This window comes from Diadema antillarum, unplaced genomic scaffold (genome assembly GCF_040938485.1).
Source record: "Diadema antillarum isolate AM-2024a unplaced genomic scaffold, OU_Dant_1.0 seq00000180_RagTag, whole genome shotgun sequence".
NCBI lineage: Eukaryota > Metazoa > Echinodermata > Echinoidea > Diadematoida > Diadematidae > Diadema > Diadema antillarum.
Window position 1 is genome coordinate 257,501 of NW_027271247.1, and position 12,899 is coordinate 270,399.

General features: G+C 39.2%; 1 protein-coding gene across 1 annotated transcript; it reads left to right on the top strand.

Annotated features, from left to right (window-relative positions):
* The first annotated feature begins 330 nt into the window (after positions 1–330).
* LOC139728452 (methylosome subunit pICln-like) lies at positions 331–3,484 on the top strand. Its single transcript, XM_071639393.1, has 3 exons — positions 331–651; positions 2,016–2,299; positions 3,357–3,484. Exons 1-3 carry the CDS (start codon positions 533–535, stop codon positions 3,482–3,484), a joined length of 531 nt encoding a protein of 176 aa, XP_071495494.1. The 5' UTR covers positions 331–532.
* Positions 3,485–12,899: the final 9,415 nt, after the last annotated feature.

Consider the following 12,899-nt stretch of genomic DNA (forward strand, 5'->3'; position numbering starts at 1 on the left):
GATTTTCTTTGTACACGTTCTTAGAATAAATTTCTGCTGTTTGGGTCACGGGTTTGGGCAAAGAAATTTAATGTATTATTTATAGTACATGTATGTTGACACGAACAAAACTATTATCATTTAATTTTTATGTATTCAAAGACACCATACAGTATCATACACATGGAACGATGCATCGATGCTTCTTGCATCGATGTACCCACGTTAACCACATGCACATGCACCGCTGCTACCCCGTCGCGGCGTCACATCTGGCTCCCCTCCCACTAGCCGCTAGCCCTGCATGAGGATGCTGTGGACTAGTGCGCCGTAGCGTGAGATATAGCGGTGTGTAAAAAGTGTCGTAACTCTATGCTGCATGCTCAGTCAAAAGTGCTTTAATTGATGTGTAACGCTACACAGGCACGCCACAGGTATTTCTACTTTTTCTGTTTGTCCAACTGCCCCGTTTCCCCCCGGCATTCGGCCTCACCAGAGCACGACAGGCTGCAAAACGTTTGTCACTAGGTCTAACAGCCACTGGATTTTGAATATGGGTTTCATCAATCCTGTACAACCTCCAATTGGACCAGTAGTATGGCAAGGGGCGGGAACTTCGGCGTTTGTTGAGAAGCAAGACTTGGAGCAAGGCACTCTTTTCATAGCTGAAAGGTAGATAATCAATGTTCTTCTTTTTCATCTTTACCTGACACTCCTCGGCATCCTCTACCAAATGAAATGTTGCATTGTTACTGTCGACTCGTGCTGTTAGATATGTGGTTATAAAGTTAGGTCCTAGACCTCTATTTTCAGACCTCTGACTATGAGACTCTTTGAAGTTTTCTGTGAATGTGGTGGCAATACCAACAATGACCAAGGCCAGGGCAGGGGGGCCGGGGAGGGCGTCAATAACACAACTGTTTAAAGGGCTTTTGTTACACTTGCAAATTTTTGCTTAGTCCCGTACCAATGGTGGGGCTGAGGGGGGGGGGGGGGGGGGGCCTTAGCACCCCCCCCCCCCCTATAGTCAGAGGTCTGCAAATAGAGGGAGAAATCAAACCTCAAGCGGGAGAACGGGATATTTTGCGAAAATGGGCTTTCGGCGGGAGATCTCCCGTCGAAAGCGGGAGAGTTGGAGTCTCTGTATAGGCCCTACATCTACAAAGTGAATAGTAGTGACCAGCAGGGCCAGGGCAATGGCAGCCCTCAGACGTTGCGTTGTCATAGTGCCTATCACTAGACCCCTTCTATAGTGCTTAGTTAAATTTTACACTGTAAATTTACATTGTACAGCAACTTGACAGGGCTGTGCACGTGTATGGGTGGGGGGGGGGGCAAAATAACACACTCAGCGACGAATGGACTAAGGACGACTGACGAGGATAACTAGGAAATTGTAGCCAGGTAACTGTATGAAAGCAAGCCACCCAGCCCAAATGGCAAATGTACAGTTAGGGTACCAATTTTTGACACTTAAGCACATTTCCTTGTTTACCATCAATACTACACCGTTTTACCTCGGAATTTCGATATGAAGTTGAGCTACTAAGGCCAATGATAATATGCCTTGAATGAATTCCATTTGAATGCACTCGTGTTCAATTTTTAAGCAATTTCCGTCATGCTGTCGCTGGCATCAGATTTCGACACCCAGCATCATTTTTCAACACAATCACAGCGCATATCACACATAAATCACATGGCGCGTATAGTACGCGTACACTGCATTGTGGACGTAAACCAGCAGTCATACCAGTGCAAGAACTTGTTTTTTCCTCTATAACATGTCTTAATATGGGAATGTCGAAATCTGGTGCACTAACGGTACATGTATGCTTTTTGGCGATGTCGAAATTTGGAGGGTGCTGGGTGAACCTTTGTGTAGGTTTTTTATGCATTTTTTAAGCGAAGGACCTAGTAAGGTAGGTTTTTGTAAAAGACACTACAAATTTACATGAAATCAGAAGTTTGCTCTATTAATCACATTATTATAGTCTTTAATACTGCCAGAAAAATTTCCCTTTGAAACCATCTAGCCATGTAGCCTGGATCAATGCAGAGGGAAAAGGATTCAACGTTCCGTACCCTGCCATCACCGTGCATGCTGTTTCCAAGGACCTCTCCGCCTTCCCTCACGAATGCCTCTATCTCATGATAGACTCGGACATCATGAGTGAGCTGCGGGATGTAGCAGCACAGAGCGCTGGTGGCGATGCCCCTGTTCAGAACAGTGAAGGCAGTGATGACGACACAGGCTTTGAGGAGGAAGAGGGCACTGAGGTCAGAGAGATTCGGTTCGTCCCACAGGACAAGTCTTCATGTATGTATGAAGAAATGATACAATATATTCCAAGCACTATGTGCTAGGGAAGAATGCTGTAGCCACCAAGATAACAAATACTAAATTTATGATTATAACTGATAAGATATCAGATACTGTATAACACAGTTTATGTGCACATTAGAGTAATCAACCCAGTTTGTGGCAGGGTACCTATTTCTGGCAGGGGTACTTTCATTCATCAATAAAACAGCTAATGAACATGTGTGCTTAGTCCCACTTTAGAGCACAAGCAGGAGTTACTCGCAAGTGTTATGAGAAGTGACACCTGATTTGGCCTTTTCATCAATGAATGAAATGGCCCCTGCCACAAATAGGCACCCTGTACCAAGCCTGCTGCAAACAGGGTACACTACATGTATTTTACTTTAGATGAAGATGAAAAAACTTGTACATCTATTTAAATCTGGTCTGGCATTTATATGCATGTAAGGACTGTAAAGTTTCATGAATACAACAGACTATCTTCATCACAGAAAATGTAAAAAGTATGGGATGTGCCTAATAAATTGGTACAAGAAAATCATGGCAGTGGTTGCAGTGGCCTGTTGTACATGTACATTGTAGAGTATATAAACCAGGGCTGCACACTAACCCATTTTTCCTACTGGTCCGACCTGTCCCCGTTTGACCAGTAGGTACCCAGTTTTTCATTTTTCTGATGGTCCATTCCTGAAAAAAGCTACTGGTCCGACAGTGATGTGCACGGGCACTAGGCACTGAACCTGAAATTTAATTACCCATTATAGCCTGTCCTCTGTAAGGTGATGACATTAGTATTCATTCTTTCAGTGTAATAATTTGGTTAAGTTTATGTCAGAAAATTCAATTCTGTATGATTTATTCCAACCTTGAAGTCTGTCTCTTTCATTGGTAAATGGGATGCCTAGTTTAGAATATTCAAAGTTTAAATTTCTGATATCTCACTATCTTTATATGAAATATATGATAGCAGGGAACACACATTTACACTACTGTATGAATGTACCCTTGTATGTGAACAATCTGTATTCTTGATGCTGACTTTCTTCCGCAGTACGAGAGATGTTTGATGCGCTGTCACAGTGCCAGGCCTTGCATCCCGACCCAGATGATGGCACCCAAGGGAAACAACAAAAGTGGCTACTATGGGCAGGTGGCCACTTTGACAGGTGGCAACTATAGACAGGTTGGTGTTCATTTTGAATTTCAACCCTTGCATTATATAATACAGCATAAAATACTGCATGGTATTTTTAAAAGCAGGAAAATAAGTTTGCATGAGCAGCTATAATATGTCAGGTCTTTTTTTTTTACAATTAAAGGGGATGGCTAGTAACTGATCATTGGGAATCAGTGGGAATGCTGGGGGATGATTGTTCCAATCCTTGTGGGATTCATTTAAGAGTACATTTTATATCTATTGTTGTGTGAAAATTATTTGCTTCAGAATGGTCTCATATTCAAGTAATTTGCAGTTGAATGTTTCCAGGTTAGCATGCCTGTACAGTGACGGGGCATTAAACTGCACATGACTTGAATATGAGACCGTTCTGACGCAAATAATTTTCACACAACAATAGATATATAATGTACTCTTAAATGAATCCCACAAGAATTGGAACAATCATCCCCCAGCATTCCCACTGATTCCCACTGATCAGTTACTAGCCATCCCCTTTCACTTCATTTTAAATTTTCTTTTAGCCTTTTTCGTTCTTTTGATAAGACTCGGTAGAATTCACACAATGAATGTAAAAGCTAGCTATTCATGGCTGATTGAACGGTTCAGCTAAATTTTTGTGGCCGCTATAAAATGCATTAAGATATTCACCACGAGATACAAAATGAATGGCCGCTGGCCGTGTTAGGCAGGTGACTGCTATATAAAGTTTTATCCTATAAAACTTTTATGGTGCATGGATGTTGATAGTTCTATACAGAGGAGGTCACAAGTTCAAGGGTCAATGAGCCCAGCCAAGCAAATAGTTTGTTATGCCTCCGCCACGAAGTGTCGCCAGAGACATTATGTTTTCGTGTTGTCCGTCCGTAATCAATTTTGTGGACAGTGTAACTAAAAAACCGTTTGAGGTATCCTAATGAAACTTTGCATGTATGTGTATTATGAGTGGGTGAAGTTGTGCCTATCAACTTTTGGGTGCGCATGCTCAAGGTCAACGGTCAAGGTCAAATGCTCAAAATTTCACTATTTCCCCCATATCTTTGCAATGCCTGAAAATATTTTCTTGAAACTTAGTGTATACACATACTACCAAATAGAAATTCTCCAGAGAGTTTTGGGTCATGAGGTCAAAGGTCCAAAGGTCAAGTGAAAATGTCAAAATTTTACTTTTTGTCCGTATCTTGCAAATGGTTTAAGGTATCTCATGGAACTTAGTACATATGCATATACTGACTGGCAGTGATTATCAAGGGAATTTAGGGGTCATGGGTCAAAGGTCAGGGTGTCAAAGTTCAAGGTCAACTCCTCAAAATCTCACTATTTCCCTCATATTCATGCAATGCCTGCAGGATTTTTCTTGAAACTTAATGTGTACCGTACATGTATGTGACATCAAGTGGGGGCCATGTACTGGTATACATGATTAACATCTTGTGCATAAGAGTTGGAGACCGCATGTTTTTAGATATTCTGTGTTTTGTTTTCTTACTCAGTTTGTAGTGTGAATGAATGTATTGTAACATTTTCTTTCTTGCCTTTGATAACTTAAGGTGTCTATGACCGACTTATGGGATCAATCTATTCCAGACAGTTTTGTTTTAGTTTTGGTCTTTTTATTTCCCTGAGATGCATGCTGGTAACTTTTTCATTATCGTATTGCACAGATGAAGGTGGTGATGATGGATATGCACATGATGGTGATGGTGGAGAAGACGATGCCATGGATACTGGACAGTTTGATGATGCATAAATGGACCCAGAGCACTGACGCTTGCTTGTGATGTGAAACTACAACACATCCTTACCATCGCCCGCTGTGAACTAATGGTGCCATCCTGGTTGAGGTCATTTGAAATATTTCACGGCACGAATCTGAGCAGATACCTGAACTTTGAAAGGTCACAGTGTCACGTGTGAAGGAGCCCTGAGACCAAGGGCAGATATTCTGTCACTGAAACAGAAAAGATGCAGAGAGGAGAACACCTTATTTTGGCCTCTGCATAATCTGACTCTGCCCTGATGTTTCACTCTTTCTTCCAGAGAGTTTTATGAACATGTTCTACAGAATTCATGTGCAAGGTGACCTCTTTGCATATCCGTACAATTCTTACATTGGTTAGTCGTATGCCAGTTGGCATTTTGATAAACATGGCCACATGATACATGTTCTCCCAAGAGCAGAACATTCTTAGGTGAACTCCCATGGAAGACAATTTTTTTTTTTTTGTAGGTGAACAAATTACGCAGGACGCCAAACTAGAAACATCACTGACCTGACTACTAAAAGATGATTAATACCCCTGCCTATCACTTCTCTTCTGAAAGTAAGCCAAAATCATATGTACAGTAAAGTGTGCCATTACCATGGCAACATACTTTCTGCCACTCTTCAAAAATATGTCTTGTACTTTATATCACTATCACCATGTGTGCAAATATATTCTGAATGGCTTATAAAGTGGAGAAGAATTTCAATCTGCAAGACTTTTCACTGGTTTTGGGGCCATACATTGTAATGCAATGTTATCATGTTGATGCACTTTCTGCTACTCTTACAAACTTGTCCTGCACAACTTTGCATCAAATTCAGGAAGTATAGCAAATTTGATATGAACCATTCAAGGACGGGAGAATATCCATCTGCAAGGCTTTTTCCAGATTCTGGGGCCCATAACGCACTGTTACCACTGCAGAGCACTTCCGCTACTTTTAAAAATTTGTCCTGCACAACTTTATACCACAGTCACCATGTGAGCAAAATTTCTTTTTAATTGTGTGAAACCTTATTGAAGAAGTGTGCAGTAAGATTGGTTATGCAGATTTCAGTATTCACTGTGTGCACATGGGGTGCAAGGGCACTGAAACTGCATGCATATTTGTTGGCTTGCGAAAAATGCTGTGACCACTACAAAATGTTCAAATTGAAGGTATGCCTTGCTCAAGTACTTTGACTAACCCATTTAATGCAAGAAATAATGACTTTTGTTGTCGAGAATGAACTGAATGTTCTAGACTCAGGGTTTGACATACAGTGTCATGGAGATTATAAGTCGAATAAGTTGACTTCATCTTGGGACTTGTATGTACCAGTGTATAATCTTTTTTCTTTTTGGTGTTGTTTTCAGAAATGAACAGCATGTTCTAGTCTCCCGGCTTTGAAATGCCATATTGGGAAGGTTGTAAGTCCTTCAACTTCACCTCCAGATTTATAACCTCTCTCAAAAACATTTCAAACCCTTTGAATGGATCATTCCTTTGTTTTCTTCCACAGCAGTCATCATCCATGGATTGTACCGTGCTGTTTAGCAGCAATAATTAAATTAACTCTAATTGTCTTTGCTTACAAAGTCAATGTGTGTTCCTCGTGGCCCTCCTTGTTTGTTTCCCTCCAAAGAGGGTCATGAAATAAAGGATATTTTTTGCATTTAAACAAAATTGTGTGAATGTGACATTAAGCATTCAATGTTTATCACATGTTTGTACGGGAAATGTAGTTAAGACCAATTGAAGAATATGAAAAATTGATACTACAAAACTAAGCATGAATTGAAATGTGACCTACGTATCACCCCAAAAGCCTGATGGATTTGCCAAATGTCACTGTTTACTAAATGTAGTATTTTTAGATATTCCAGTCTCTTGGAAAATATAGGTTCCAAAAACCTACTGCAGAAATAGCAAGAAACTGACAAGCAGATAAGTTTTAGAGGAAATTATTCTTTGCAGGAGATGTAGGTTAATTTAAAACACTGGTTCATAATGATGTAAAGGTTTAAAAATTCTAAACAGATTTCCAGACTTTGAAGACTCTGAGTAGGAGGAAGTGCTCAGAGTGCAAACTGTCGTTTTATTTTTACCTCCGCCAAGGGAGGAGGTTACGTTTTCGTTACCGTTAGTTTGTTTGTTTGTCCTTGTGCAACATAACTCAAAAAGTTGTGAACGAATGTGCATGAAACTTACAGGAAATGTTGAAAATGACACAAGTAACAGATGACTAAATTTTGGCAGTGATCTGGTAATTTTTGTGTGTTTTAGGAAGAAAATTTCGAAATTTTGGCAGGTAGGGTCAATGAACTTGGGAGTTCAAGCTGCGCATTTTTGAGGTTTTTATACGCGAACTAAAGTGTGTGCTCTAGTTTCTGCGAGGGCGAGGCGCACAGTGCATCGGAAAGTTGATGACGTAACAAAAGGCTTCTACGTATATTGGCAAATCAGGCGATTTTCTGCATGTATACGTACACTGTATGGGCGGGTGGAAATCGTTGATCTCTGTGGAAGAGCAAGATCATTAGCTGCTTGGTGGAGGTCTGCGCCCTCCGAGTGCTTCTCTAGGTTTGTTTCTTTCTAACCAAATCACTGTACTGTATTGTGCATTTCTTGGCTTTAAAGCCAAAACATAGTTCTCAGAAGGGCTCAAAATTCATCTTCCACCATTTGGAATTTTGCTTACAGTACATCAAAAGGGTCTCCCAAGAAACTTCCCTGGCTGATGTGATTTGCTGGGATTATGAGTTGTTTTGGAGTATTTGGAGTATTTTGAGATCAAAAGTGTAGAATAATTTCAATCATAGTACACAATATTAATTTGTTCTCGTAGAGCCCTTCCCCTTTCAGCATTGTGGGAAGGCAGAATGTCAAATGATGATTTATCATGCCCTAGCAATCATTTATTCGAGCAGCAGCATGCGATTTACTCTAGCACAGAAGATCAGTGAATATCATGTCTTAGTCCGATTTTTAAATCATCAATGATCACAAAAAATTATGTAGCAATCATGATCGGCTCTAAGATTGTGGACTTCCGGCAAACCTTATTGACGGATGTTTGGCATTTTAGTTGTTACCCAACTGATCTCTATGGAAGAACAAGATTATTGGTGGAAATAACTGCTTGATGGAGGTCTGCACTCTCAAAGTGCTTCACTAGTTTCTTATGCATTTCGTATGCACATGTGCACATTTTTAGAGCAATAATTGACAGTGTTGCAGGCATATTAGAACTGTGTTTTGGCTTTAATATCTGCAACTTTGTCAGGACAGCATAGTAACGAGTCATGAGTAATATATTGCCAATGAATAATAAATGCCAAACACAGTAATGAATGGTTTGGCAGTTTCCCTTTGACCTGACTTTCTGCCATACCTCAAATGGACAAGAGACCAACAGAAGTTTTATTGCATACAAAAAAAAAAAAAATAAATGTAAGTTTTCTTTTAATTTTTCATACCTTGGAAATCTTACCTTTGAATTGGGCTTAAAGTTATACCAAAGTTATTTGCCCCTCTGCACCTTTAACCTGTTGAGGACGGTTTGATTTTGCTACAACACGCATTTCCCATAGACGCTTGCCCGAGTTAACTCCTCAACGGGTTAAAGATGATTAATTTCTGTGTGACAGGCTTTTGTAAGTTTAATGTTCAGTCTTTAATAATTGTCATCTTTGAAAGAAGCCCTACAATAAGCCAGTTCGTAATTAGCTCATGTGCACATTAGTACAAATGACCTTTCTTTTTTCTCAGTTGGTTTAATAGGCACTTCACTCGTTTTCAAAGCAATATAATGCATACCGGTAAGCTTGCCTGGCTAACAACTTATGGAATTTGTTTTAAACAAAAAGATGATCTTGCATAGCGAGACCAGGTGACCAAAATGGTAATGCAAACAATCGTCGAGGGAAGCATCTATTTCGTTGTTTTGTATGAAATGCATTGACATGTTTTATTCGTATCGCCAAATCCAGGCTTCCTAGCTGTCAAGTGGATGTATTGGCAAGTACCATTTACAAGCATTGCATGAATAATCATTAGATGACAGATGCGTATCTCAGTGAATTAAAAAACCATCATGCGTTTTGGTGTGAATGACCTTTTTCTGCTCATGCGGAAAGTAGAACTACGAACTGGCTTATGGATATCTTACCTACGTAAGTGCTAAGTAATGTGTCTGTGAGTTGACCTTTGACCTGCACCACCTGCTTCTCCAGAATGTGCTTCTTTCACTGTACACAAAATGAAATGTACATGTCTAACATTATGTAGACACTTTTGTAATGTGCTACTACAAGAGTAGCAGTGTTGTGTATAGTTTTGACATTCTTCTGCTTTTCGTTGTGGTGAATAAATCTTTTGTAAAGAAAAAGAATTCAAAATTCCAAGCGTAAATGTGGATGTTCACTTGAACTGCCTGTAATTGGGTTATGTCGGGCCACAATCATTTAGACATTGCCAGCACTCATTTGCAACCTTGACCTAGATACCAGTACATATACAGTGCACTCCCGTTATAACAAGTCTTCCGTACCGCAGATTTCTTTCGCTATATCAAAATTTCGTTATAACCGAACAAGTAAACAATAAAAAACAAAGAGTGGATAATGTTGCGGTCTGAATTTTTACTTCGTTGTAACCGTAATTTCATTGTAACCGTGTTCGTTATCACGGGAGTGCACTGTATGGATTAAAACTGAATAATACAGCACCAATTCAGTAAATCAGGAACCCCTCCCCCCCCCCCCCCCCAAAAAAAAAAAAAAAAAAAAAAAAAAAAAAAAAGTAATGGAAGTTATGGGATTGTGCAGTTTCAAAATTATCACAATGCACTGAATTATGATTAAGCTCATGTATCATATATGCAAATTAGATGATTCCATCACATCATGTACATGTATATGTGCATATGGCTAAAATCCCCCTTAATGAATTAAAGAGAAATAGATTATGCTGATATGTCTGGTACATACATATATTTTCTTGGCACCAAAATATGAGTTGTAATCCTTAAGTGACGACTTTTTGATGGAGACAATCTTGTTGCCATGGTTAAAAAAAAATATTTTTTGTATACATACGTGTACTTAACCAGTGATAAATATGTGAGCTCATGATATCACTACTTATTATCTAATTTGCATACATGATGGAGACTGATTCTGTTGCATGAAATCTGTAAAACCTCCAAATTCCCCACAACTTGCAAAAATTTAAATTTATTTCTGATTCCAAGAAACTTTTCAGTTTCATCTGACTTCACTCAGTCTATCACTCTCAACTTACATACATACAATGGTAGTTAGAGTTTCCATTCAAATGGGGTTTTGTTATGGTCTCGTTACAATTTCCAATAATTTTGTTACACTGTATGACTTGTTTTTCTGTGAGAACACAAAGAGAAGAATCACCAAAGATGTTTTTTTTTTTTTTTTTTTATCACCATGCACTTTATTCATAGTCCAGTCAATCATTCAACCTACAATTTGATTTACATAAAACATGTGTTCCTTTCTTTTAAAAAAATCCCAGAAAAACCAACCCACAGTAACAGTCATAGAACTCTCAATAAAAACCTATCTAGCTACCTAACACAGTCCATCCAGACTAAATAGTTAGTAGACATAACTGGTCATAAACTAAACACTCGATCTAACTTACAATCTGTACAAATGCACACACACAGGTACAATATCAAAATGTTTACAGTAGATAAATCTATTCTTCTCTCCAATCTATAAGGACTATTTTCCTTCTCTTTTCTTTTTGTCATTCATTCATTTAACCATTTCACCACGTTGAAAGATGGTTCAAGTGTATGAAAATATTTACTGTGAAGTATGACACACACGATCATATCCATTCCAATCTCTGTTCAGTATGAACACACTGACAAGCAGTGTGAACGCACCTTGAATCATAATAAGATATACATACATGTAGTTTGTTGATGCCAACCAAGAAGCAACTGGCACAAATCTCCCTAGTGTAGGTGTTCACAACACCTCTTTGCCAAACTGCAGTAATGAAGGTAGCCCTCTAGAATTATTCTTGAAGATGCCATAGACACCTGCTCACCACCAGTACGAATGTCCTGCCCAACTAGCATGAAAAATTGTTCCTGCTAATATTGCTATTCGTTTCCTGTGCATTCTGTGACATATTTTGGTAAGGCATACTGTACCTCATAGGTCAAGGGGTGACGACTGGTCATCCTATTAACTCATCCACGTCGATACAACATTGCATTGGAGGGAGTGCGGAGTTCACCCTTACATGTGTGCTCACGCATGGTTGAACCCACAGTTCGGTTGCCAGAACACATTAGACTGAAAGGTTCTTCTTAGAGATACCAAACTTTGTGTATGCTTCCTGCATTTTGATAACTGCATTGCTCACAATCAATCATCAGGTGCAGCTGCATGTATCTACAATGCACCAGATCCTCCATCAATTTGGCTGCTGATGTAACATTACCCAGCTGTTTTGATATTCTAGACTCAACGTGGCAACAGAGGAGAAGCTTTCTGGTAATAAACCAGGAACTGAGAATAGATTGATGGAGATAAAACTCCAGGAAATTTACAGATATTTTGGGGAACAATCTGGTCATCTTGCTAATAAGGGCTACCTCATTTGACAATGAAGATTCCAGATGGTTGAAAATACATTATGTCAATTTCCTTTCTCTGTGTAAAATTATCCTTCTATCCTCTTACTTTTCCACACTAGTTCCTTTTTACAATAGACTAACATGACATAAATAAGTAAAAAAAGACAAAACTATGGTGATAGAATACACAAAGATTACAGGAATAAGATAAAAAGTAATAGTGATTAGTATACAATTGAGAGACTTAAGGCAACTCTTGTCATGAAGTTTCCAAAACTTGGTAACAAAAAAATGACGACAAAGACAATGCGAACACACAAGTTGCTAAGTCCACAGTGACAACATAAAAAGCAATATCCATATGGGCAAGAAAAATCAATGTAGCTTTATATGTACTTGGAATTTACAAAATGGAATCCAGTATTCCATACAACCAACAAATTGTGCTTTACAAGGCTGAGTCAACAAAGTACAGTCATCCCTGAATTTTTAGGAGCGCTGGCATGGGGTACTCGACAGAGAGCATCTACATTACGATTTATCTGCCATTAAACAAACCTGTGGTCCGTCGCATTAAAGTGACATTCTCTCATGAACAATAATAAGCAGGTCACAATACTCTAGCAGGGTCTGCACAAACACAATGTACACACAGAACAATGCCAGCCCTTTTGGGTCAAATAGAGACACTACAAGAAAAGTTAACTTTGTCTATTGTGCAAGAAATGCATATCCCAGAAGGCTTTGGAGCTGTTGTAATTATTCAAAGGTATCCCAGCATTTTGAGTTTTCACTTTCAAGCACTGTGTTGTTGTATGTTACTTCCCACTGAATCTGCCCTGGAAGGGCATTTGACTCTGGCCTACAGAGTCCAAAAGAACAAAACAAACAAAGATTTGACTTTGGTCTCTCTGTATTAGAAGCAAATGAAGGTGTCATATGATCTCTTATCACAAAACAAGCATTTTGACGTACCCAGGATGCCATATTTCTTACCTACACTCATACACTGAATACTTGACCAGTTTTGAAGAAGT

Coding starts and splice junctions, on each gene's coding strand:
- LOC139728452 (XM_071639393.1), top strand. CDS start 533: ATGGGTTTCATCAATCCTGTACAACCTCCAATTGGACCAGTAGTATGG. Junction 652..2,015: donor ACTCTTTTCATAGCTGAAAG/GTAGATAATCAA, acceptor GAAACCATCTAG/CCATGTAGCCTGGATCAATG. Junction 2,300..3,356: donor CCCACAGGACAAGTCTTCAT/GTATGTATGAAG, acceptor TTTCTTCCGCAG/TACGAGAGATGTTTGATGCG.